This window comes from Anser cygnoides, chromosome 4, assembly GCF_040182565.1.
Source record: "Anser cygnoides isolate HZ-2024a breed goose chromosome 4, Taihu_goose_T2T_genome, whole genome shotgun sequence".
NCBI classification, from domain to species: domain Eukaryota; kingdom Metazoa; phylum Chordata; class Aves; order Anseriformes; family Anatidae; genus Anser; species Anser cygnoides.
In genome coordinates, this window is record NC_089876.1 from 73,857,593 (window position 1) to 73,885,247 (window position 27,655).

Sequence of the window (27,655 nt, forward strand, 5' to 3'; positions counted from 1 at the left end):
CAGAAAACCTCAGAATTGCTCAGTCTGGCTTATGATCAGTTCTTAGCTCAGTTTGATTAGCCACAGTCAGAATTTTGGCATCATTTCACCAATGAACTCGGTGAAGTATCAATGTATACAAAGGCAAAATGTGCTTTCAGATCACTTGTGTAATACAGTGTAAGAAATTAAGGATTTTATGCCCTATACTAGATAATTGCAAAGAGGCAATTGGCACTTTTTTTTGTCTTTCACTTTTCTAGATGACGGTATAGTGTCTCCTTCAATCCTATCTCTTGCTGAAGGGGCACAGTGGCCAAAACCAGTGGGATTATGTGTACAGTCAGCTGAATTTGCCTTCCCAAACAGTGTGCACTGTTCCCTGTAGTTGAAACAACAACTTTTCTTCTGGCTGTAGGGCCAAGTTGTGTCAAATCCATAGAGAGGTACTTCAAATGTCCTTGTCTGCCAAGTATATTCATGTGCAGGGGATGCAGCATGGAAGAAATCTTTCTACCTTCGCGCATCCAAGCAAGCCCTAAGTCCCTGATCATCTAAATAAACGATGACCAAGTTGCTGAGTTGTTGCAGTGACTCTCCCTGCTTGACCCCAGCTGTCTCCCAGCGTGCAGAGAGAACACACAAGACCCCCTATTTCCTTCTCAGGAAGGCTTCGCAAGGTGGAGGGTGGCTCTGACTGTTCTTCAGCTGCCTCAGAATGAAGTGTGGTATTGCAGCCCTGCCCGGCTATGCATTTGCCACTGACAGGCATACGCCAGCAAAATAATGGCAAATGGATAGAGCTCATGTGTCCTGTTTGGCAGTGCATGCTTGCAGCTGTGGCCGCAGTGGTTTTGGTCGAATGGCCTGCTTCTGAAGACATTGCAACATGGCTTTGCAACACACAGTAGACAGGGAGAGTGGGGTGAAGAACACGGCTGTTGGCTTAAAACCGGGATGTTTTGTAAAGAGCATCTAGTTGGGTTTCTTCTGCCATCCAGTCCCTACAGACTTGTTTCCATGGCTGAGCCATGAGTGGTGTTATTCCACTGAGGAACCATCAAACACATCTTTTCTGTGCGAAGGTCTGTTTTGAGGTACACTTGGCCCGCTCAGGCCATGAAGAGAGGTGATTTTTTATCTTTTATGTTCTGAATGCAAGTAAATTAAGAGCAAGATTTACCTCTGATGAAGTCCATGGCTTTCACTGATTTTAGTTGGCACTGGATTAGCCTAAAAAAATAACTGAAGAAATGGTTCACAGTTCACATTCAGTCTTTGAACTGTGCTGTTAAAACTCACATAACTCAAGATAAAAATAACAAAATATTGAAAAATGCCTTATAGAAATAAAAGCATTCAAGATGCGCTTTTTTTTTTTTTTTTTAATAAACAAAGCCTGATATCTTTATCAGGAAAATGGGCAACACAGCTATGCTTGGCTTTATGATGCGTGTCTTATATGTACTGCAAACTGCCCCCCCAAGAAGGGAAGAGAAGAAAGGTTTGCATGTGATCCACACAGCTGCAATACAGGGAATGACAAAAGCTCAAACCTGCTGATATGACGGATGAATGGCCAAACTCTCTAACCATTCCAGCCTTGGAGGACTAAATCACAAATGGAAAAGAAGTGAGAACAGCATCTGGAAAGATGGAAACGGGGGCAAGACGATTGTTTCTTATTCAGCCCTGATATCATTGCCTGATGATAAATTCTGCTAAAAGGAACTTTCCTTATCTTGCAGTCTTTGAAAGGAAGAAACAGTGCTTGGTTTGCACGTTAGCAACTAAGGTACCAAAATATTTGTAAATGAAATAGTAGTCTTTACTTAGAAGACTGTTAGAGTATCATGACAAATTTAGTTTTATACTTCTATATTTATGTATACTTATTACTTAATACAACTATATTTCTATGTTTATATTAACTTACATTGTTAATGATAATCCACATAAATAAAGAGCAAAATGTAAGAATTAATCTCCCTATTAAACTCCTACAATCTACCTCCCCGTTACCGAAAATATTTCTGAGCTTGCCAGTGGCAGTTGACCACCAGAGGGAGCCTGCACAGCTTCAAAAATTGCAGAAAGACTATAAGATTGACAAAGGAAAAAATGGCTATGCTATTTATACAGGGACTAAAGAGGATAAGTGAAGTCTTTATAAGATTTCACAGAAACATTTCACATAGAAACCAGGCTTAATGTGACATTAGTTTGATGCTTTGCTGTTGAAAAGATAGGAAGATATTCAAAGGGAATGAAGACATTGAAAAAGGTTGCAGTAATAACATGGGAAAGGGGACAGTAAATAGCTAACTAGTTAAGATTTATATAAAACAAGAGTAAAATAGGAAAACAATAATTTATAACATTTATTCCATTATATTCCTGTTTCTGTTCTGTCTGTGTGGGACCTAATCTGCTTACAGCAGAAGTCATTTCAGAAAAGGAATTTTCTCATTTTGTGTTTGCACAAATATAGACAATGTGGCTATAATTAATATGAAATAAAGCAACAGACCTTCTGTACTTGTGCTTCTCCAAATATTTGATATTGCTTCAACAAATGTCTTTATGAACGACAGCAAATACTTCTGATTATTCTAACGGTAGGAGAACTGAACATGCCCTGAGAACAAATTTGCAACTTTCACCAGCCACTGCTTGGATTTGTCCCTCTGAAGAGCGCTGTCCTTTCTGATACCTTGTTTTTGTAGTGGTAGCATTCGAAATGTATTCAGTGATCTCTTAAACAAGACTGTAAAACGCCGAGTTGAAGTTCATTAAAGTGGCAAGATGTGTGGAACACCCCTTCAGCACAAATTAGAAGTTTTCTGCGTTGACTTTATTGGAAAAAAGATCAAAGACACCTCTCTCTAATAATATTGATGTTGTTATGGTGGTAACTGTGTATTTTCCTGCAAGACCTGCAAATTAAAAAAGATCAAAAGGAAAGTGGGGAAGATGGGCAAGAGATGAAGGATGAAAGGGAAAGAGAAGCAAATGTCAGGGGGTCAGGAACAGAATCCATCTACTCCAGGTAATCAGACTGATCAGAAACTAAGTGCAGTGGTGAAAAAAGAAACAGTGGGGATAATGTGTATGCGAGATGTCTGCATCTTGAGTTCAACAATTGCACAGCTTCTGCTGGTGAAATTATTGGTGGCTTCTGACACCTCAACAGGGAGGCCTGCTGGCTTCTCGAACTACAGCTTTGGTGCCCATAGGGTTATGCTTCCTGGCTGCAACAGATGCAACAGATGCAAACAGATGCAAACGAACATAGGGCCATGTGCTGCCTCCCTGCTTTCCGGAGAGGACAATTAAGCTCTAATGAGCCCTACAGCCAGGCTATGGTCTCTGCTCTGTCCGACAGCCATTGTACACGTGGCAGGAGTCAAAAGATGTTGATCTTGGGCCTGACAATTAGTGGGGATGAAAGTACTGGGGCATTTTAGAGTCAAGTGTCTTCACTTACACCTTTGACTCCAGCTGCTGGTAGGCTGCCATGAAATTGTGCTTGCTTGCACTATTTTGATAAGTGCTCTTGTCCTTTATGTATCTTCCCCAATGTCATCCTGCACTATGACTGTCTCATGTAATTTGAAAAATTGCCACAGGTCATAAAAAATTGAAAGGTTTGGTTTCTCATTCCTACACTTTTGAAGAAATAGCTGCTATGAATGGGCAAGTTTGCCAGTTATGAGTTTCAATCTGTTAGGAAATGGTAATTTCAAGCATAATTCTTCATTTTCTCACCACCTACAACAGCATAGATTGGCATAAGGAGTAGTGCAGAGAGCTAAGATTCTTCTATTACAAAAAAAAAATAAAAATAAAAACAAAAAAGCCCTATATTACCTCATATTAACTGTAGGACATCCCTTATGCAGTGCCTCTCTTTAATTGCTTCTGCAACTTAGCCAATTCGCTGTGTTATTGGAAAATCTCATAGTATTTGATATTTTTTCTTGTGGTTCAGGCACTGCAGTCAGTACATTCAGTGAGAATCTCAGTTCTCATTTCTAAAGAAACAGAAGTTCCTGACTTTTCTGATGGACATTTCAAGTGTCCCAGGCACAAACGGAGGAAAAGCACTCAAAAACTTCACAGAAAACAAAAAGCAGGTAGGGGCTTTGCAGTGAGCATTTCACTTGCTCCATCGGAAGACCTTTTATTGTTTAGATCAGACAAAAGACTTGATTCAGAGAAGTCTGTGGTAACTTCAGCTCTTACTGTCCTAATCCATGTAATGAAAGTACTCAGAAAAACGTGATGATGAAAGGAGGTATTTTAAGGGCCCTAAATCACCTGAGTACAAGCCCACGCATTTTGGAGCTGGCATCATGGCTACTTTGCAGTGAGGCATCTGTGACTCTTCACCCAGACTCTTCTTTGCAAGGTTACCATGTGTTACAAGGTCTTTTTGTCCTCTGCCCTGCACTAAATAAGGCACTGAAATGTCATCTCACGGTGTCCCACCTACCGTATAACATAGGTCAGGATCTGTACCCATCTGCCTTCCTGTGGACATACAACTCACTCAAATAAAAAGCAATGCTGCTCAAAAAGGAAAAAAACAGCAAGAAGTTAATTGAAAAATGTATTAACTTGGAGCTTCAATTTCATATTCTTTCGTACCTGCTCTGTCTGAATAATCAGATTAGTCTCCCGAGGCCTGCAGTAGGTTCACGTTACAAATTGTGTCGGTGGCTCAGGACTCGGCCTGGAGTTTCTGTAGGAGTTTCTGACTCCTCAGACAAGAGAAAACCTTTGCACCACCTGCAGACTAAATAGTTCAATGTGTTATGTTTTAATATCAAATGGTAGTATGCATATGTATCGAATGTATTTTTGGTGTTCATACAAGAATGTCCAAGTGAGCTGCACTGTTCTGTTGGCAGAACATCTGCTGGGCTCCATTGCAACATCCTGATAATGGGAACAGGCCTGCTCTATTTAAAAAATACAGGAGTTTTTCCATTCAGTTTAATCCGCACGGACAGTTGCGAGACTACTGTCTTCACTGAACAAGGAGGTAACTCAGCAAAGGAAACGCGTGCGTGTGCTGCATAAAGGTATCACTTTTCTTTCCAAATATAAAGTGGCAGCTTTGGATGTGGGAAGGAGTGCTATGTCTATTCACTTCAAAATATGGCCAATATTTATAGCTTTCCTGCAATCTCATTTTTAGATCTCTGCTTAAACATAATTGTCTACCATATACATAATTCTAACCGCTTAACCCAAAACCACTTTCCTCTTCAATTTTTCAAGAATAAACAGGAGAGAGACATACAACCAGTATGCGTAACAAAATCCTGTGCGTAGTATCCACAGACACATACATACATCTACGTACATGGTGTCAACTTTCTACACCCACAAGGGAATAAATAAATATATAAACTTCCTTGGAATGAGTCAATTAAAGCAAAATCGACAAACAAACAAACAAAAAGCCACCACCACCACCACCAACAAAAACAACCTCTACTGTATTTCAAACCTGAGCTGCCCAGATTTTAGTTAATCAAAGACAGAGGAGGAAAACACTTTGTTACAAGGCTCTACAATACCTTCGAGGTATACACACCTGAATATCTGTGGCCTGGATATGAAATAGGTAGCATATGTGGTGTCACACCGGGTTAGACAGCAAGAAAGGTACCAAATTACTCACAAACAGGACAGCAATTAAGGCATAATAAATGACTGCCATGAAATACACTGTCCTGCAAATAGCATTCACTCTACGCGATTGCTTCAGAAATGTTTTAAGCTTATATATACACATATATCTCTGTGTATAAACACTTTAAGTACATACATATAAATATATTTCTATATTTCCACATTGAATTTTGCATCCTTCTACATCTAAAGCTAGCTCCATGTCTAAAGGACTGATCCTATATCCACTAATGCTGATAAGAATCTTCCCACTGGTTTCAGTGGACTTGATTAACTACACTGGTTTCAAAAAGAGAGAAAAGATCAATAAAACACTACAAAATTCCAGAAAGAGCAGCTGTCTGGAATACAAGTATGCCATTGGTTTTAGGTTTACTTTTGCCTGGCTTTTGAAGCTAAACCTTCCGTTTCTAGCTGCTTTCGTTAAACACTAGGAAACAGACATTGCACCATGGCTTTCACCTAGGCTGTCTGCCTCGACACTATTCTTCCTCTTAAAGCAGCCCTCACCACAACCAGAGACAAAAACACACGACTAAACGGCTGCTCCGTGTGCACCATAATTCTCATTTTGGTGACAACAACCTGGCTCTACCCTTGAGGATTTTCAAATATACATCACTGTACACAGTTGCCGTGCACCACAGCTCATCTTCCCTATTCTGTACAATGTGACGGGTGACAAGGCTCAGAGGAACAAGTGTTGGTTTTCTGCTCCGTGGAAGTCAGAGAGTGTCTGCCTTCACTTTGCAGCTTTTATTGCATTGCTTGCTTGGTGCTTGATAATCCCTGTGAGCCATGATGCTGGAGTTCCACATCTGAGCCACTTTCACACAGCCCACACACCACTCAGCATCCTGCTGCCACAATAGCTATTTCCAAAAACCTGCTTTGAAGCAGTATATTCAAAAGGCAAGCCCCACAGAACTGCAGTGTGCTAACAAAAACCACAACAATTTATTCTGAGGCGTGGGAACATGATGGGAATGTCAGCATTGCCTGAATCCTTTGATTTCATATCTGCACATGCACCATAAAACTCTGCACAGGAGACTGAAAATAGAATAATCTGTTTGCTTACAGGATACTAAAATAGGTAGGTGAGAGATATGTATCCATTGCTCTCACATGCAGGAGTACTTGTGTGCATTCCTGCATGTATGAAGTGATAGAAGAAGGTATGATTTGTGACTGGTAGAGGAGGAAAGCTAACTTTTGTTCTCCCCTGGAGCACAGGGAAGCAGGAAAGAAAGGCACTGTAATTTTGAATTTGATTTTTTCAACATCCAGAATATTGTCCCTGACGACATCAGAGGTTCAAAATAAAGGTGAAAGGTACCTTCCATCCTCTGCATCTGAGGTCTTGTCCTAAACTCAATGCCCCAGATTCAATCTCATTTCCAAACTTCTTGCTTCTAAGTACTGGAACTTCAGATGTGTTTCCATTAATCTTTGGATCAGCATAACTTTTGACCTTGCTGCCATCCTGCTTAGCTAGAAAATGCACAAGAAGTATTTCGTGAAAGTCACTTTCGCTGAACTATGACTCAGTGGTGTGGCTCTGAATCACTGTGCCCCTGAGGGTTCCTCACAGGGTACGACCAGAACAGCTTCTGGTGAGGTGGGCTTCCCAGAGCGTGGAAACGGAAAAAGGGCCAGTGCTTTTCAATCCCCTACAATGCCACATCGTTTTTCACCTTGGCACAGCCCACCCCTTGCCCTCTTCCCTATGGCTGGTATGGGAGGCGGGGAAGGAGGCTGCAGCGAAGGAGGTGACGCACAAGGGAGAAGAGCCTCGAGGGATGGAGGCAGCCGCTGTGCTTGGGCTGGGTGGTGAGACAGGCCTCAGAAACCCGCTTGTTTTGCCCAGTTAGGGCCCTTCTGTTCCAACAGCTGTCAACTGGCCAAATACATGGGTGCAGTGCTAGGCAACCTACAAGTCCCAGCAGCCATCCCCCTGCAGGCTGACAGAGCATCATGCCCCAAATCCCTCCTTCTGTTTTCATTCTTGTTTTCATTCATCTCTGCAAGGGATGCACAGGATTATTCAGCAGGAAAAAAGAAAAACTCATTCAAATATTCACTTGAGGGCTGTTTGCCACGTGGACTCCAGTTCAAAACAAGATGCTTGCATATAAGGAGGAGCTCAGGAAGGCAGCTGCTTCCAAGAAAGACAATGGAGGAAATGTTCTTTGATTGGGTCACCAGCACATGGCACTTACCTGCTCATCTCTAAAAGGAAACAAGTGGATGGTACTCTCACTGCCCGAGACCAGTTCCCTAGGTGAAATCCTTAAAGACATCAATGTGCACTGAGGATGTAGACTTACATTCACAAGCTGTACTCCGAGATTACTGATGATTTTTATTTTGCTAATGCATAACTTTCCCTTTTCTTTTTTAGATTGACTTTTGAAAACCTTTATCACTAAGTTCAGTTGTCAGAAACACTGCAGAAAGATCTTTTCCTTCTGTTCCGTAAGTTGATTGAAAAACTCTGTCATTGTCCTTAAATTAAATTTGGGTATTTCTACAGTGCTGTGAAATCCCTTAAAGAAAATCTTTTAATTAACGTAAACTTTTCATACACAAGAAATAATGATTGAACCTGCCAGCCCTCACACTGAATCTTCTTCCAAATCTAATTTTAATTTAACATGTATGCACTTCAGGGAGTTATGTCTGGCTGTGGTAACTCCCCTGGAGTCTTTGGAAATTTTGCTTAAGGAGGCTGTGACAAGATCTGGTTCGTGAGACAATAAGCACCTCAGATCTGTACAGGTTTTGAAGGGGCTCCACTCCTCGAACAATTTCTCTGTTTCCACTGCAAGAGCTACAGGATGTGTGAAGCTCTCATTCTAGGCTGTGTTTTGTAGCTTGCATTTATCTTTATTTGTGTTCTGTTCCTTTTGTATGACATTTGTACCTTTTCTGTGTAATGGTCCCAGCATGAGCAATTCTGCCAGAAAAAGTGAAAAACCACAAAAACATACATTACTGTAGAATTTATCACTGCTTCATACAACGTAAACAAACACACAACTGTCTGTAGGTCTCCACACAAAACAAGTTAAAAAAATGTTTTCAAGTGTCATGCAGACTTGGGCAGACATTCTGATAGCTGTTAAATTTGTGACTGTAGACATGCTGGATAACAGCTTTTATTACATTTTGCCTTACATGATGAATTTGAGACTATTTGTCAATTATAGCACATCCTCTTCGGGTTACAAGAAACCCCACAAGCACTGGACATTCCCTAAATACGTTCTTTAATATGAATCTATAATTGCTAGCCAACATTTTAGTCATCTATGATAGGCTGTTTGTGTTTTAACGTAAAAGGAATCGCCACAGACTGTGGCTTGCTGGGATTACGTGCTTTCTTATCTCTTTGATTTTACTTCAGAGCCTCGGCTATTAGGAATATCAGACAATTTTGATTGTCTTCACCATTTACTCTCTAAGCCTCCAAGTGAGAAAGAATCTAACAGGCAAGTACAGCACCCATCAAATAACATTAAAATCTATCGTAAAGAGGGGGTGGGAAGAGAGAGAGGGAGGGAAAGGGAGAGAGAAAGAGATCTCCTGGAGCACACCGTGCCATGTGGGAAATTATATAATCTAGGCAAAGCATGATATAAATATTTCTTTCTTTATTACTATTTTAAAGAAAATACAACATCCGTTAATTCTTGTTCATGCCTCCTCTTCATAAAGCAAAAGCTCTGCTGTCCACTCCAGTAGGAGAAGGTTCAGGGCATGTTGTGTACTGAACCACTACCCATAAATGACAAAAAGGCAGCATTTTATTGCGTTCTGCCTGGGCTACATAGTCTGCAACACTGCAATATGTTCTCCAGTGGCCTAAATATCCGGGTGTAACTTGGGTGTAGATGAAGATCTTTAGTTTTTAATTAATAATACATAGTGCGGAATCTGAAAGGCTATCTATAATTTATGTATCAGTGTCTCAAAAGCAGTCATTCATACATTATATATTCAGACAGAAAAATTCTCCTGCTTTTATTTTCCAACAGAAAGTATATTAAGATGTTATTACGTACCCTACAAAATGGATCAGTGCTACCCAGAGCTTCACAGCTCTCGAAAACGTCAGGTTCCGCGGGTTCCACCTGCCAGAAGAGGCTGAATGTGCAAAAGCATTCCCGACTGAGCATCTCTCTCTAGCTCTCCCTCCCTCCTGAAGGGCTTTTAAAAATGACGGGACCATTTCTTGGCTACGTGCGAATTTACCCGCAGAGAGGCAGGTGATGTGAGAAAAAGAAGTCTATAAAAAGGGAAGGAAATGATTTAACAATAAGGGGTTTCCAAACTGTACTTAACTGAAACCAATCATGATAATATATCACAAGACTCTTGCAAAATAAAGGCAGAAAAAAAAGTCATTTTTCAAATTCAACTTTATGCAAAGCTATTACCTAATACGTTTAATATTAACAGTCATTCTCATCACACTGTCCTATTTTCAAAGCATCCGCCTACATATGGGCGCTTAAAAAACTAAAACTAAAAATAAAAAATGTATGCTGAACAAGCAACTCTTTAAAGTTGCCTTCGGTGCTGTATTTTCTTCTCCTTTCTCCCCAGTCACATTGCCGCCCGCGCCCCTGCAGCTCTGCCCCACTGGATGCAGCACTAACTTAGGTACCAGCTGTGGCTTCTTCTGACCTGCCCCTCTTCCATGTTCTGTGCACCTAAATTAGCTTTATTTATTTATTTTCCCCCAGAATACTGAGATAATCCAGCTGCTGCAACAGTGTTTTCCAACTCCAGATGGGCATCACCTAACTAATACCTGGGATGCAGCAGGATGTGCGATGATTTGTGTGTAGGGAGGCACTGAGGTCGGAGATTCGCAAGCCGACCTTCAGGAAAGTTGCCATTTGAGTTTGGAGAAAACATTTTTTTGGAGAAAACAAAGCAAAACAGTTCCACGCGACCTATAGGCAAACAATCAAGAAGAGAAGCAATATTCCTTCAGACTCCAATTCTTCCCTTTATGAGCAGAGCCAAGCATTAAGCTGCTCCCACAGGTTTGTTGGGGGTGGAAATACAGACTGGTCACAAATATTTCTGGGCTGAACCTACCTCTCCCGTTCCACAAAATACCCATTATTACCTCTCAGCACTGCAATTTGAGGATGGAAGGGCTTTTGAGGGACATTATTAGCAGCAGACTGAGGTGTTATCAGACAGAACATTCGGCGTGGCCAGTCTCAAATCATAGCATATTTTCCCTTCACAATTTGTAGTTCAATAACTAGGATTGCCAACCGACTCGTGGCAGTTATTTTGAAGATTACAGTAATTACACCCCAATGAATTTCTGCATAATCATCTGTGTCTCGGTTTAATGAAATTTTAGCATATTACAGTGTATGTTTAGCAGGGACAGAACTTCGAAATGCAGCAACCCAAATCCACCTCTCCTTGAGTTTTGAAATATTATTCTTTAATTGTGCAAACCATCCACTCTTGGGAGTTAACAGGTTCTGATTATTTCTATCCCTGCTAGCAATCCTTTGTTTCTGTTCTGTAAATTTGCACCACTGGCTATTTTAAATAATCTCATATGTTTTCCTTCATGGGACTCTAATGTCAGTTCTTTGCTGGGCGGCTGATGCTACAAACTTGTTTTTTCTCTGAAATGAAATCAATGAGAGTAAAAAAGAGACGGGGGAGGACAGGACACAACAATAACAACAATTTTATCATGTTTATCAGCCATTCTAAAAAAAGCTCAAGAAAAGCCCTGCAAATATCACAGGCAGAGGCAAATATGAAATCTATCTTTGCAAGTAGTTACCTGTGGGTAAATGGCAACGTGATATATGCCTAAACTGCTTCTGCAACAGGAACTGTTAGATTTTCTCATTAGTTGAAAAGTAAAATATTGGCAAATTAGACTATAATTTTAGCAAAACTCTTAGGTCGCATGGTCTATTTCTTCTGTTCTGACAGGACTGAGCTGTTCATTTTGAAGTGTTTTGTACAACCTGGTTTTGAGTAGCTCCAATTAAAAAGTGAATAAGATCATTCCGGTGAAAGGTGCTTTATAATTCCTTTGCCACCTGACAAGTTGTCTTTGAAAACTGTACCACGAAGTGCTTAAACTTCAAGTTAGTAGAAAATACTCCTTAATAGGCACATTATTGGTTTCCTCTGCTTGAGTCGTATCTGAAAAGGATTCTTTTTACTTGAAGAATACCGACCATAATCTGGACTAGATTAACTCTGTGCTCATTACTAAATTAACAGGAGGAGGCTGCAAATCATCACTGTTTTAAGAAGCCATTACAGTCCAATAAGTATGCTTTGAATGATTACATATAGTCCCCAACAAATCAAATGTCAGGACTGAATCACGTTACATGGCTACTGAGATGAAAACAATGCCACCCCAGTCTCCCAGGCACATTCAGTCAAAGAGAAGCGGCTGCTGGCTGTTGGTTAGGGACGTACATCACTTTCACGCTCATTTCATTACAAACCTGGATATCTCCTGTTGCAAACCCAAACATTGAGGTAAATAGCCTCATTAGCTCTAAATCACCAGATGCTGCCACAATCCTACAAAGTTGTCTTAAATTTGTCCTTCTCTGTTTGCAACACGTACATTCACTGTTTTTCAAGAACACGGCTCAAGTATCCCCTTCCTTTATCTTCCAGACCATTCTAAATAAATGTTTTTTTATAAATGACCCAATCATTACTTCTGTGTGCTTCAAGCAGTCACTACTTTGCTAGACATACTGGCAGACATTCTGACACTTTGAAAAGAACATACTGTATCATACAAAGTAAAAAACAGTAATGTATTTATATACATATATATATATATATCAAGGTATGTCCACGGACTTTGAGGAGAGTGAAGAAGGGATAAACTTGACTTTCATCAGCCAAGAATACAGCCCAAAGACAGTGAGTAACCTAGGTGTAACAAAGCCAGCACATCTGCATCCAGTGAGGCTTTCAGTGAAGGGAATGAAAGGTGGTATTCTGCTCTTGGGGGTCTGAACTGGCTCGAACAACAACTTTTTGTCTTTCTGGTCATCACTTTGCTTGTGGGTTGCAGATGGGGAATACAAACCAGCAGTTCATTTATGACCAAGCTTTTCTTATAATCCATCAGCCACTGCTTTGTCTATTTAATGGGATTTGAGTTGAAATCAATTCAATCTAATTTTTTCTAAGAACATCCTGTTGGGCACTGCATCAAATGATTTATTAGCAGTGTAGTTCTTCAAGACAGATTTTCAAATAAAGGCATAAAACAACCATGATGGCAGCATTAAAAATTCATATTTACCAGCAATTACCATAAGACGCAGACAGGACACATCAGGTATTACCTTTACAAGTATGTAAAAGTAGCCTGCTGCATGGCATTACATTGTGGTGTTGACTTTCTTATGCTATAAACTGCATTTGCACTTGTTTCTAATCACAGCATGATAAATTCAGTTTGTTGCTACAAGACTTAAATGTCAAGCAACTCGTAGAATTTTAAGCAAAATGTTGAGGTTTAATGTTACCTGCACATGCATGTTAAAAGCTAAATCACAATAATAAAAACTGTATCGCATAGATGAGGAAAAAAGAAAAAAAAAACTTTAAAAAAATTCATTCTTGCTCTCAGTTATATCTGTTCAGTGAGTTTTTTTTAATCTACACATGTGTTATAGTGTATCTGAAGTTTCTTCAAAACTATATAAAACTCTTCTGTGACCACCAAGAACACTCTGGGAGGAAACAGACTTTTTTAATATAACAATGAAATGAAAGATCGTTACAAATCATTCTTGTGACATACTGGCAGTGCTTTTATGTTTCAGGCCACCTATATTTATATTCACTTATATTTCATCTCTGTCATTAACCAATTTAATCATAGTGGTACTAGAGGAGGAAGCTATTCGATTTGCCTCACATGACCTGTTTTTCTCCTTAACTGACAGACATCGTGTAGACCAACTTTTTCCTTCGGACTCACATGTTTCCTCCTACATTTTCTTTATTATTTTAGCAAGTATGAACTTAAGTAACAAAAGGATGTTCCCCAGCACTATTTTCTTGCTTCCTTGAAAGCTATCATACAAACTGATTAGCACTCTCCTAATTCTTTGATATCTCTTCATAAGATTTAACCAATATTTAGAAATAAATCATGCACTTAGTTTCTCCTTTTCTCTACTAAACAAGAAGAATGGACAGTCAGCTAAATCCATTTTAATTCCTACAGTAATATCTGATATCAAAATGAAGTATTCATGTGCACAGGTAGATACACTAACATAACTACAATAGGAATCTAAAAAACTCCACATAAATACAAGCTCCTACTAAGATGCAAAAACAAACCACATCAGCTGAAATGCAATACTCCCAACTGCTTACACCAGCCATTAGAGCAATACTGTCTGTACTGTAAGATACCCTAACAGTATTATCAGGGAGATTTACAATGAAAGCTGTGAGTAAATGAAGTGTTAATAATGAACTGCGAATAAATCTTTCAAGAGCACTTCAAGCTCTTTAACAGCTGAAAAGTTGTTCAAACCTTAGCAGACCTGTAGGAAACAAACATGGAATATATGCAGCAAGATACACTGGCAATGGACTGAACATCAATTATATCCAAACAAGAAGCCACTATTCCAACAATAGCAGTATATACAGAAAAGGAAAAACAAAAACAGTATTAGCAAGAAATTAGCTTTAAGAAGATTACTGAGTAAGTAAAGCTAAAAAACATTACAGAAACATATAATTATCCCCAAATGAGTGTTATAAATCTAGGATGTTTTGAGGGAAGCTTATACTTGAAGTAAATTTAATGAAATTGAAGTTCAAAATTCATATTGAGTGCACCCAGGCAACCTGAACACAACACTTGACACCATGCCAGTGGCATGATTTTCATGTTTCAGCATGGATTTTTTTTTTTGGTTTGTTTTCCCTCTAAGATAGCACTGCTTCATGACAAGTGCTAAACTTGCTTAATAATTTAACTAGGTTTTCCTTGCTTAGAAACAGTGACTGTTCATACATCTCCAGCATGAATGTTAAATTCCTTCACTTTATGGTATATACAAAGCATGGCCATTACCAAGTCAAAGAACTAGGGAAACCTGATTCATCTTCTGGGCTTGTAGAGAGGTCCTCAGCATGAGAGGCTTCATAGCAAACTTCATTTGCCAGCAGGAGTCTTAGCTAGAATTGGCATGGGCAGGAATATCCACTCACATGCACACAGTACCTCTCACCAGAGATAACCTTCATGACCGGGCCGTCTGGAGTTGCAATGAGTCAGAGCCCAGCACCACGCTCCCTGTTACCCCTGTTGAGTACATCGTTGTCCTAGGCAGGCCAGAACCACGGTCTCAAAAACTGTGATGGCAGCAACACGGCCCAGAAAAACTCAGCATTCAGACAACAACAGCTCGGCACAGTGGCAAAAGCTCAAGCAGGTTTAACTAAAAGCATAGCCCCAACGTACTCTGTCTGTCACCAAGCAGGGGTTAAGGCACCCACCCCCTGCCAAATGGTCTGCGTTACACCAAGCGGCCCCTCTGAGAGCTGCAGAGTCCTCAGAGAAGGCAACTTTTGTGTTACGTTCCCTGTCTTCATGTTCTCAGCAACCTTTCCCTGCTGGACTGTTTCCAGCCTTACCGCCTTACCCTGATCACCCTACACTTAGCATCATCCTTCTTGTTTCACCCCAGATGAGACCCCACCTTCCACCCATACCATCGCCAGCCTTCACACGTGCAACCTGCATTGAGTCCAGCGAGGCCTCCACGTGGAGTAGAGCTTCTTGCTTTGGGACTCAGCTGAGGTACTAGTTCTACCTTTCTACAACTAGGTACTAGCTGTACCTTTCTACAACTAGTAGAAGCCTGCCTGTTGTTTGGGTTAAACTCTGAGTACAGCAAGTCTTTCCTTTTAGGACTAATTTCCACTGTGCAGGCTTATTTTTTCTCTCAAAATGGAAATAAATGTACTATTGTAATTCCCTCAGCATTATGTACCCAGTTTTTTAGACTCCCATTGTAGTCATGTTAGTGTATCTACCTATGCACACAAATACTTCATTTCGATATCAGATATTACTGTAGGAATTAAAATGGGTTTAATCAAGTGTCCCATCTTTAATTTGTTTTGTGTTTTTTTTTGTGTTGTTTTATATTTTATGGTAATGACAGAGTGCCAAGTTCCACTTCGGTTATTTTTATATTTAAATATATTCACACCTTCTTTTTTTTTTTCTTTTATGAAGTTTTCTTTCTACCATGATGATCATTGTCATGGCTCAGACTGCTAAAATATCCCAACCACATCCACCCTCATCATCTAACCCACCTTTTAGGAGCAGCAAGCAGTGCTGCCTTGGCAAAACACTCAGATACCACATTTCTAAATGTTTGATCTTTGACATGTCTCTTCCTCCATTATCAGATATCTCCTTCCTATTCTTCCTGCTCCCTACTCAAGAGCACTGACACTCTAGTGTTGTGTGTCCATAAATACAGTGCTGGAATGCAGTATTACCTAGACACCTGTCACTTAAATAAAACCTGAAGTGAAAAATGAGCATAAAAGTACAACGGGCAGTATTCCAGGCTCATCCTGATGTGCATCTAGCCTGACAGGCCTGAAGTCTGGATTTTTCTTTTGCAAATGTAGCTAGAGGTTTCCTCTATGTGGTAGGCCAGGACAGGCCAGAAGTTCACTGAAAGCACCCACTCATTAGCAAAAGCACACAGTCGGAAACAAACAAACAAAAACCCCCAACCCACTAAAAACCAAATTCCTACCTGTGTGATGACAGAAACAGGAACAGCTCACGATGATTCAGTTTTTCAGATATTTCAGGTAGACCTGCGGACTGCAGCATGCAAAGGCTTTAAAGAAATAGTTCTTTAAGTCCAGCCTCCTGCAGATTTGTGGTTTGTGGTTGATTGCAAACTGTGAAGGTTTTGCTGTGCTGAGGCATCTATAAAGACTGTTCATGGATGTGAATTTTTCTTTCTCTAACTGCTTGAATTCACTTTGCTGCATTTCCTTCACTTCAGGCTGTGCCGAGCATTTATCTCCTACACTTTGGCCACCCGCATTCCTGAAACCAATACCAAGCAAATTCACCTTTGAAGATCTTTAAAACCTTTGACGAATTTTTCAGATATCAGCCACGAGGCGTTACAGTTCTGGTGGGGCAGGGGAACGCAGAGGTTCAGATGAGTGAGAAGGACATACCCATGGGTGAAGCGCAGTCAAAACTTTGCTTTCTTTGAAAAACCTTTTTTTTCTTTTTTTTTCTTTTTTTCCAGAAGGTATTTTCAGCTTTTCTGTAATCTCATTTTAGAGGCAACTCCTGGTGGGTCTAGCCTTCATTTTAAACTTGAAAAATGCCGCGTTGATCAGTGGTTCCTGACTGAGTCTGAAGGTCAGCTCTCTCACGAGCTGCTTTGTCTCACTTTTTTAACTTTTGATCTTCGAACATCAAAAAGTTAATATCGTTAATTCAAAGGAGGTGTTCAAGCACCCTGGGCCAGAACACCTTCCTGGGGATGGGAAATCTCCATCCTCAGGGCAGTTTCCACGCAGGGTGGTGTATCCCTGGGGTGACAGGGAGCGGGTGAAGGAGGGAAGTTTCAGCGAGGGCTCCCCTCACGCTCCAGCCGCCGGGGCGGGCTGCGGAGCCCCGCGGTCGGGTGGAGCCTGGGGCGGCCCCACGCTTCCGGGCCGCCGGCGGCGACCTCGGCGGTCGGGGCAGCGCCTTGTGCCCTGAGGGAAAGCGACGGAGCCAGCCAGCTAGCCAGCCAGGGAGGGAGCGGAGGCGGCCACGGCACCATGCGGCCAGCAGGTCGGGGCAGGGACCGGCTGGGGTCAGCGCCTGGCGACGGGAGGGCTCGGGGGGCACGAGGCTGCCCCGCTGCGGCCGCCATCTTGTGGCCGGGGGGCAAGGGGAGGCAGCGTGGGGCTGCCGGGTGAAGCCGCGGGCATGGGGGGAGAGTGGAGTTGGGTTTTTTTTTTTCCTTTTTTTTTTTTTTCTTTTCTTTCTTTCTTTCTTTGCCCAGTGCAAAGGAGGGCTTAGCTGTGGGTTTCCCCCAGCGTCGTCCGTGAGGGCGTGGGCAGCTGTTGGCAGGGTGTGAAGGTGGCGGCTGTGGTGAGGTTTCTGTGGTACAAGATGCCGCTCTCCTGGAGGCACTTGGTGTCTTCGTTTTCCATGTTGTTTTGGCAAGTGGAGAGGTCATCCCTGATCTTTCTTGATAAAAGTGGGTGCATAGTTGCTACATACCCTGTTAATATGGCTAGTCCCCACCATTTTTTTCCCCCTTTGAATATTTCCAATGATTGATGCTAATTATACGTACGTTTTCCTGACAAATTATGTGAAAGTTTTTATTGAGGAGGCTGCTCTTAGTACCTCTTTTAGACACCTTATCCCTGAAAATACTCCTCAGTGTGCCCATTATTGTCTTGCAGTACATAATGCAGCTTCTCCGAAGAGCGGGAAGTCTAGCACCAAGAAGTTAGGAGATGACAGAATAAATGTTGTGTGGGCAACCCTTATTCTGTCCTACATGTATGGCCGTGCTGGGATAGAGTCTTAATTAGCTAACATCATGCTATGTTATTAATTTAAAAATTGATTGCTCTTTTTTAGTCTCTCAGCAGTCACTATAGTACCTAGCCGTATAAAGCTGTACGGCAAATACCTGGTATGCCTTACACAGAAATATTAATTTCCTTATTTATGTTTTCAGTGGTTTTTCACATTATCTTTGTGCCTCAAAACTGCTAGCGTATATTTTGTCACTCCCTTGGTAGATGACAGTGTGTTACCGTTCCATTTACAAGTGGAAAAAGCTGATAAAAAGATCAAATGATTTACAAATGTCACACGTAAACCAGTGGCAGGCCTGAACAGGAATCAGGAGCCCCTGGCTCCCAGTTCCTCTGTTCATTCTTCCCAGTCATGTTTCCTTATTCACAGAAATGCTGTGTGCTTACTGCTCCCATTTTCTTCAGATAAATTTGCAAGGCTCAGCAACACTTAAATCAAACCAGCGGCAGCAAAGCTGGGCTCTCAGAGGGGAAATGAAAGATGTGTAGCCAGATGCCAGAGGTTTGGCTCAGTTGACTTGCTTGTGGCAGGGAGTTCGGCTTTATCTTTGCAACTCAGGACTATATTTTATCCTAATTTTATGAATGAGGAATCAAGAAAGAGATCTGAAGGCCTGACTCTGCAAAAGTGACTCAATACTTTGGTTTACTGTTCTGGCTCACCTTTTTAAATGAGTGCTTTAAATGTCAAGACAGTTTCTTCAGAGTACCTTAGATTTTGTATCATAATATCAAAGTAACCCTATTATTTATTAATTATCAAGTGCAACGTTCAAGTGATATTAGCAGTGCAAGCTGTTGCTACCTACTATGCTTATTATACAGATGAAAACACATGGGAAGAAAGGTGAAGTGACTTTCCAACCTGTTGTATAATAAGTCAGTTGTAGATAAAATACCAGAATTCAGGACTGCTTTGATCGCTACTCAAAGCTGGCTGTAAAATGGATATAGTTGTTTTACTAGGATCTGGCCTTTGATAAATAGGATTTTTTATCTAGACTCTACTTGCAGCATTGCAAGCTTATTTTAAAGAAAAAAGTAGCATGCATGAGCAAAAATACATCTTTAATAGCATTTCTAAATAATGCATTTTACTGTCCTAGTTATTAGGCAGTTATTTCTGGGTGGTAATGATCAGTTATATTCTGATAATCATACACACATTCTTAGTGGTCGCTGTATATAAATGACAGTGTACAATTGTGCATGACCTGGGGATGTACAGTTTAAGGTTTGGCTTTTGATGAATAAAGGCAGTCAGATCCTAGGTATGCATGTGAAATTGCTGCAATAATTGCTGAGCAAATACATCAGAGCACCACAGAGGCATGGCAGGTTTCCCAGCTGCTTGCAGCCAGTTCCACACATCGACATTGGCCGGGAAACAAGTAGCTGTAGGCTCAGCCAGCAGTGGATATGGTGGACTTCTACTCTGCTGTCATTTGTCTCTTGTTTTTTCTTGTATTGCTCTGCACAAGCCTCATACTCCACCTGGGACGGCCATACATAGATCTCTCCCTTGCAGCTTTACGACAGCACCAAAGCTTTCATACCACACTGAAAAGACATCTTTTCTTTTTTTTTTTTTCCCTGATGGACTTACTGGCTGTGAGGTACAAGTTGCTTTGAGTGGATTGCCCATGGCTTAGTCACACTTGAATCTGAAAACTCTTCGGAGTGCACTGTGGGTGAGACAGTCTTGTTGCTTGTCAGTATTTTGTAGGAAACCGTAGTCTAGATGAACTTCTTCATACAAATTCAGTTGAACATGCTGTACCTAGTAAAGGTAAAACATCCGTAATGCCTGATCCTTGATGACACCTGTCTTCACTTGAGATGAGAGGTACTGACAGGATAACTTGCTAGTGGCTGTGTCATGTTTGAGTTATCACTCCCTCCATGCTCATGAAAATGAGTGGCACCACTGAGATATGCCATCGTGCACTCTTTATGTATCCAATGTGCATTTCTGTGCCTCCAGCTGTTTCTGGGACAGTATTTACATGACAGGTGTTCTGCAAGGGAATCTAGATGGTGAATAAATACAAATAATACTTGATTTTTGTTTTTCTTAAGAATTGGGAATGGCCTCATTTGTAGTAGCCTTAAAGTTTTTTAAAGACCTGTGCTTTTAGGGACAAAATAGTCATCAGGCTATGACATCATTCAAAAATATGAGGGGTCTAGTGGCAGAGGTTTGAAGTAGATTCACCAATAACATAATGTCAATTACTAACACTAATAGTAACGTCTTAGCAATCTGAGTATCAAAGAAGCAAGTACTGGAGAAACTGCTGTCTTCCATTTACAGTCTTAATTAGAAGGGAAGTTCCTATTTTGTTGATGAAATATTTTGATATTTCTGCAGAAAGAAACAAATATAATGTTCAGATACTTTAAAGCTGAAATTTGACTCCTTAAAAGCTAGAAATGGAAATCTTCACTGTGATAAAGAAGTTATTCTGATGTGTACTCCAGATGCAACATTTACAGATGAGTCTGTTGGCTAGGAATTGGAATACAAAGTTTTAAAAAGATACTGAATGAGGAAGAAGAAAAGCAGCTGCTGTTACGCTTTGGTACTCAAGAACCTTGTGAATAACTAACACAAAGCAGTTGTTGACCCTCAGAAGTGTTGGGTAGCTGATTCAGGTTCAAAAGTTGATCCTAACAAGATGTTTCTCTATGTGAATCCTCTTCAGCCTCCCTTCTCTTGCAAGCACTGATTACTGAAGCTTACATATAAGCAATTGACCACCCACATTTGAAAGAGTGTATCACTGATGCCACAGTAAAGGTGAGAGAAAGAGCAATTATCTCAGCTTCTGAAAAGAAGAAGGTTTATGTCCAGGGACTGGAGAACTACAGTGTCACCGTTTCCTTTTCAGTGTCTCTCTTGGAGCTGATCTTTGAGCATTTATTTAGTTTACATACGCTGTTACTGGCTTGTAGGCAGTAAAGAACATTTTACCTCCTCTAGAAGGCAATAAGCACGAGTGCCACAGTGCAAACAGCAGCAATAGATTGTGATATATAATTATATATTCCTGGGAGGTCCAGTCATTTCTGGCTATCATGAAGAAAATGAAATTTCCCTGACCTCTTGTGTAAATTAAAATCAGGCAATTAAAATATGATCTGTAATAAGCAGCTAGGTTTTACTCAACGTAAACAAAAGTTGTAGTAGGTTCAAAACGATATTTTAAATATCTAGGCATGCTGAAACTGCCTTGAAGTTAAGACAGAAATCACAAATATAATCTAAACTTTAAACTGGGGTCTATGGCATGCAATAATCATTGATTATTATTTAGTGTCCATTGGCTCCCTGCATAGTAAGAAAGCAAGGCTTTGTGTTAACTCCACAGAGTATAATTTATGCTATCACAGGGCTGACGCTTAAGTAAACAGGTCTCTGATCATTACAGTACTCCCATCATTACTCTGTTTTTCAATATTTCTGTGTGTACAATTAAGATAAGATTTATGTGTTTGATATAGTTCAAGCAAAGGTATAACTGAGTTTGGAAAGCATGCTTTTGCTTTCACATCAGATGCTTAACAGATGTAAATGACTCGAAACTTTATCCAGATAAAATAGCTACAGTTTGTGGTTGTGGTTCACTGCTTCGTGTCTTTGCTCAGCACCCCAAGCTTACATTTTATACAGCCCATTGCCAACTGATAACTATTTGTTATTGCCAAATATTAATTACAACAAATCTACAACAGTACGTACAACTTACTTTAGCAATATCTTGAAATCACTTTTAGGGGTCTTTTGCGAGTTTTCATTTATCATAAGAACTACTCAGAGTTTTTGCCTAACTGTAGCCTGTTTTGCCTGTCACCCTTCAGTGATACCCAGCTAGATACTTTCCTCAGAGACCTGTCACCCAGCTGTGCTGACTGAGCATTGAGAGAGCATTCAAAACCTGAAGAACACAGTAATGTGTGCTGTGAATAGAACAGGAAAGCAAACTTTCTTCTCCTTTCTTCTTGCTCATGAAGACAGTACCAGCGTATATGGGAACCATGAGTAAATGACAAGTGTTAAACAAAATGCTACGGTTTTTCAAAAGCTCACAGTGCCAGGTAGTTGCCATTACTTTGGGGAGGTAAGCTTCGTTTGAAAATCTGGGATGGACTGTTCACAGATTTTTTTAAATGTCTGCGTTTTTAAAGATCCTATTTGGTTGCCTTGCTTGAAATACTTGATTTCTTTCAAAATGCTTAGGAATTGCTGTCATGCTTTAACTTGGGTGGATTTGTGAGTACTCAGTCTTCTTGAAGTCAGGCGTTGGTTGGTTGATGTGGGTACCGAAAATGTGCAGGTCTGCAGTCATCCTAAATGTTAACTGATCATCAGCATGGGAGCTTTCAGGGCAGTATCTATCAACTTGGAGGGAAAATAAGCATTAAACCCAAATCTATTTATTTCTGTATTGGTATGACTTGCTTCTGCTGCCTATTTATGAAATTTACTTGAACTTGGTCCTTAGTAGTATCTTATTTATAAGAGAAGTGCTGGAAAATTATTGTTAATGTTCAGGGAGATGTAGAAAATGCATCTGACTTCTGTCGAATCAGACAAAAATTTGTACAAATAAACCTAAGTACAGGTCTCAAACTGTGTCAAGCAAATATAATGCAATTCCGAGAAGGGCAGAAAAAGTCAAGTATTCAGGGTGCTGTAATAATGTGAAAAAAGCAGAAGGTATGTCTTTATAGAGCGATTCTTTGCTGTGCAGATAGACCCAACCTAAATCTAGAGAAAGAACATGGTAGTTCTAGCAACAGGAGTTCCCTTGGGTGGGATGCTGCACAAGCTTGTGTTTTTTTCAGTGGTTATGGTAGCTCACTCAAACTTACTGTGGGATCTTGATGTTGAATGACTCATTTTAAGACTATGATAATATTAAAAATAAAGGGAGTACGATGTGCTAAATTAAATGGCTTGTTTGAGATCACATAGAAAACTAGGAAGGATGTCCAGAATATGAGTGCCTTAATGTTACAAACTCCAAACTCGCACCTCTAAGTAAGAAAAAATAGGATAAAGTTATAATAGCACTAATAGTGAGATAGTAATGATTGCTTTTAACTGCAAAATCATTTCAAAGCCTATCCAAATTTCTGCAGTCTTTTTGAGCATCTGTGCAGAACTGGGCAGGGGCTGCCGTGCAGCGTGTGATGCTTTCCTCTCCTGAGATGCACTGTGGGGATGCTGGGGTCGGAGTGGAGACGGCTCCACAAGCACACATTCTGCCTTCCCTGGGGCTGATGCAGCAGCACCTTTTTCGAAACAGATCTTAAGAGCAGTGGATTTTTCTTGGAAAGTGTCTTGAGCATATCCAGCTCTGTTGCTGTGCTACCCCATGATTTTATTTCTACAGTTCAGATCTGTGTTTATCTCGAGTACTGATTCATACAGCAGTGTTTCAATGTGGTTATTGATAAGTACAATGTTATTGTTGGGAGGCAAAAGCAAAACAAAAAAGCGAATGGAATAAAATGGGTAAAGTGGTAAATTTTTTCTGGTTATCTATTGGCATTTTAAATACTCCTTTGCATCTGGTAAGTGTGATGTGCATGTATTTGTGCAAAAGTGTGCTTATACTTAAGTGCATCCTGTAGAAAAAGGGAATAGGGATTTTTAAGCGTGTGTTTAAGGTCTAGTGACAATTTGTGTAAGGCTATGAAGTTGAAATGCAGTGCCTTTGTCAAATTTCTTATTTTATACCCTTTTACCTACTACTGGGAAACCACTGGGAACTGCTTCCAGTGAGTTCCTGAATTTTGCGGATTTTCATAGCTGAAAAAAGAATTGCAAGTATTTTCTGCTTTTCCACTTGAATGTCTTAGTAGAAGCTGATATTTCTTAATTCCTCCAGCTAATAAGAAAACTTCTGCTGCCTTTGAAGTCCGTAGCTCCTGGATACATGTCTTGCTTTTCTCTTTGCTGTCGTGAAACATGCTCTAGCAGTCTCCAGGTTTTGCACATGACTTTGGGGTAAGGAATTTGGAAGGAGACTGTATTTTTAGGTCTAACGTTCTCCATCTTATTCTATTTAGCAAAACTTCTTAAAATTGCTAGGAAAGCATGCGTGTCATCAGCTAAGAGACTTTTATGGCTGTCTTGTCTTTCTGCTGATGTCCTCCTGTGGCTTCTGTTCAGTTCACATTCCTGGTGGTTTTGATTTGGTTTTGGTTTGTTTTCTTTGGTTGGTTGGTTGGTTGGTTTTTGTTTTCCTTCTCTGGACAACATCAGAGGTGGAAAGGGAAAGAGATGTTCATGGCTGCCCAAGTGTTGCCTTGATACCAGGTTAAGATGCCACTAGATGATAGCGTAGCCAGACCTAGGAGTGAAGACCTCATCCTAAATCCCCTGTTTTAGACATATTATATTCACCAGATGAGAGTCTTCTTATGAGAAATAAAGATAGCATCCCACTGAAAGATAACACCACCTCCTTTTGCCCCCCCAGCCTGACTGAGATGCTGTCAAGGCTCTCCAACGCATTCAAGTCTCTCTGAGAATACACGCACGGAGCACTTGGTGCCTTGCTGTACTTTACCCTTCAAGTTTCTCAGTGTGGAAATGTGCCTGTGTTCAGTCTCTTGAACAAAGCAAGCTATTTTCCTGTCAAAATGTAATGAAGTAATGATATTTTCACTTGCCATTGATCATTATACTTTCTTCCAAATAATAAAAACACTGAGCAGTACTTTTTTTTAAGTTGTTGTCCACAGCACAGGGGGAATGTTAACACATGGAGAATGAATAACTGGAGGTTTTTTTTACTGTATGCAATGAAAAGGGTTTTTGTGTGTGTGTGTTTTCTTTCTCTTTTTTTTTAATATAAGATGAGAGGTATGATTGAAATAGTGTTATTTATTTTCTAATGGCAGCCTTTGGAAAAACACTGAAAGATGTATTGAATGGTGTTTACAAATTGAACTTCTAAGAAATAGAACAATATATATGTTAAACATATTTTCATATGGTACACCCTTTTATTATTCATCCTTTTCATTTATTCATGAAACATTTACAATTTAAATAACTGAAGTGAAAAACTAATCGTCTGCCTGGAGTGAATCAAACAAGAACAATTTAGAGCAATTTGAGGATGGAAAATGAGAGCCCCCCTCTTAAGTAAAGCTAGTGTCTTGGTGAGGGGGGGGAAAGGCTAAATACAGCACAGGCTTCGAAGCAGTTTAATGCTGAACTGATAGTAGGCAGTAAAAGAAAACAAGCAGTACTTTTGTCACAAGTCACATCTATGCTGCTGGTCCTTGGATTTTAAGATTTGTAATTCAGAAGTCATTGTAGTCACTTGCTCTTTGATAAGCTGTAATTTGTGTGAGTGACAGAAATCTGTTTTAATTAACAAACAATATGAACAGCAAAACAGGTATCTTCCCGTTTTGATTAGCTTCCTTTTGACATATGATATATAATAAGAAACTGGTAGATATGCAGTATGAAATCCTTTGTGTAAGTGTTTTATCTAAGGTTTTGTGACTAAGAATTTTTCAAAGTGTGTGCAATAGCATTCAAATCAGCTTTGACTGCTAAGCCTGTAACAGCAGCCAGGAGTACGTGCTTGAGTTACGTGTATGGAAGATCCTCAGTGGGTGGCCAATGCAGCTAACAGCCCAACAGCAGGCTTACACCCTCCTAGAGCAGTTCTTCCCTTTACAAACTCGGTTTTGCTGAGCAATTAAAGAGGAGCTGGCTGAATCACGTCTAAGGTGGTTGCACCTTTACAGGTGACTTTAAAAAAAAACAAACAAACAACAACAAAAAAGGAAAAAAATAAAGGTCCTCTGAAAAATAGCTGATTGATAATCATCATTTTTAAAATACTGTTTCTTTGTTCAAGGGAACTGAAATAAGCAATGCGTGTGATTTGAATCGAGACCTGCGTTTACTTCAAAGCAAGTCGCTTAGGCCTTTAAGGAAACCAAATAGACCACAAGAGTTTTTTATGGGTCCCTAAATGGTTTTAGCTATGTCCAGAACATCATTTCTAGCAACTTAATCTTAATTTTTAGTGCCTGAAGATAATTTACATTTCAAATTTATCTGACTCTTAAATAGTGATTTTAAAAGGTAGGGCTACATGAACAAAACTTAATAAAGATCAAATCAAAGAACAAAAAAAAAAGTCTTGATTGGAAAAGATGTTTAATAGTATCTACAAATGTAATCTAATAAAATGCATAAAATTCAATAGCCCCCCTCCCCCTTTTTTTTTTTTTACCCTCTAGTCTGCTACTAGAGCACTTCAGGGACTCTCCAGTTGCTCTAGACCTCTTCCCTGTAAGAATGTAAGGCCAGTGCCCAGCTAGTGCATGGCACAGTAGCTCCATTTAATCAGTGAAGCCTTTTTGATACACACCGTGGAAGGGAATTTTGCCAGTGATTTTTGATCACAACTGGTTTTAAGGTTATCGTACTTGCATTCTGTTTTTGTAACTTTGTAATCTTATCATCAAAACTTCCAGATTTGTTTCTCTCCTTTGTTAATTTTGTTCCCTGTTCAAGATTAACCATTTTAGAGGAGGCCAAATCTAATTTGGGCTTGAATGCATGAAACAGATTCTGCAGTAACTGAATCAGGGGAAAAATACTGTATGTGGAAGTTTAAGGCAGATCCTACATTTTTCATTTTGGAAAGAAGTGTTGTCTGCTTACAGGGTATGTTCAGGACAGATGCATTTTAATTTTCTTGTAGCACTCTTGCCAAATTAGTGTCAGGTGGTTTTCTACAAAAGCTTAAAAACAGCTGTTTCATCGGCAAAGTGGCAGCCTATATTTCAATGCTGAAGAAGTTTAGAGAATTCATTAAAAAGGCAATCCATATTCCTGGATTTTAGCTTGCAAACAGATCACGTGTACCATAAATTTTGTACTCCCACATGCTACTAAGTCCATACTGTTCATTGTGGATGACATGTATAATCATCATTATTAAATTTGTACAGTCTCTTCTTTAAATCATGCCTTAACAACAACCTAAAAAGGCAGAAACGTACTCTGAAGCTGTGACAGCAAACTCATTGGATTTAATGTTTCAGAGCCTTAAATGAAAAGCTAATCCTTTTTTATTGGAAATAAAGGGTTGAACACTAACCATATTTAAGATATTCTAGAAGTAAATTGTACTATTTTCTCTCTCATCACAATTACATCACATATGGCCATTGCAAAATTTAAATTGTACAAAAAATATACAAACTCTATCCCAAACAGTTGGTTTTGCTTAGTTATACTGACAAGAGCAAAGTTTTAACACCCTAGTAG

The 27,655-nt window shown here is 40.0% G+C and overlaps 1 protein-coding gene and 2 long non-coding RNA genes across 9 annotated transcripts in view; 1 reads left to right on the top strand and 2 right to left on the bottom strand.

The window, feature by feature from the left end:
- Window positions 1-16,658, bottom strand: part of LOC125183078 (uncharacterized) — a 74,088-nt gene extending 57,430 nt beyond the window's left edge. The window contains exon 1 of the long non-coding RNA XR_007164209.2: window positions 16,527-16,658. This is a non-coding gene — a long non-coding RNA (uncharacterized lncRNA). The remainder of the gene's footprint in view (window positions 1-16,526) is intronic.
- Window positions 8,327-10,605, bottom strand: LOC136790835 (uncharacterized). 2 transcript variants are annotated; one of them, XR_010831585.1, is made up of 3 exons: window positions 10,502-10,605; window positions 9,750-9,818; window positions 8,327-8,641 (listed from the first exon to the last, which is right to left on the bottom strand). It is a non-coding gene; the product is annotated as an uncharacterized lncRNA (long non-coding RNA). The 2 variants fall into 2 exon arrangements; XR_010831584.1 differs by having other exon boundaries at window positions 9,750-10,605.
- Window positions 16,659-17,423: 765 nt separating the features above from the next.
- BANK1 (B cell scaffold protein with ankyrin repeats 1) overlaps window positions 17,424-27,655 on the top strand; it is a 141,468-nt gene continuing 131,236 nt past the window's right edge. For 2 of the 6 annotated variants that reach the window (XM_066996832.1, XM_048066399.2), the window contains exon 1: window positions 17,424-17,575. In XM_066996832.1, the coding sequence (XP_066852933.1) occupies window positions 17,563-17,575 (13 nt within the window). In that variant the 5' untranslated portion in view covers window positions 17,424-17,562. Of the gene's footprint in view, window positions 17,576-22,283; window positions 22,461-27,655 lie in introns of those variants that run through there. The other 4 variants (XM_048066397.2, XM_048066398.2, XM_066996835.1 and 1 more) reach the window with 3 other exon arrangements.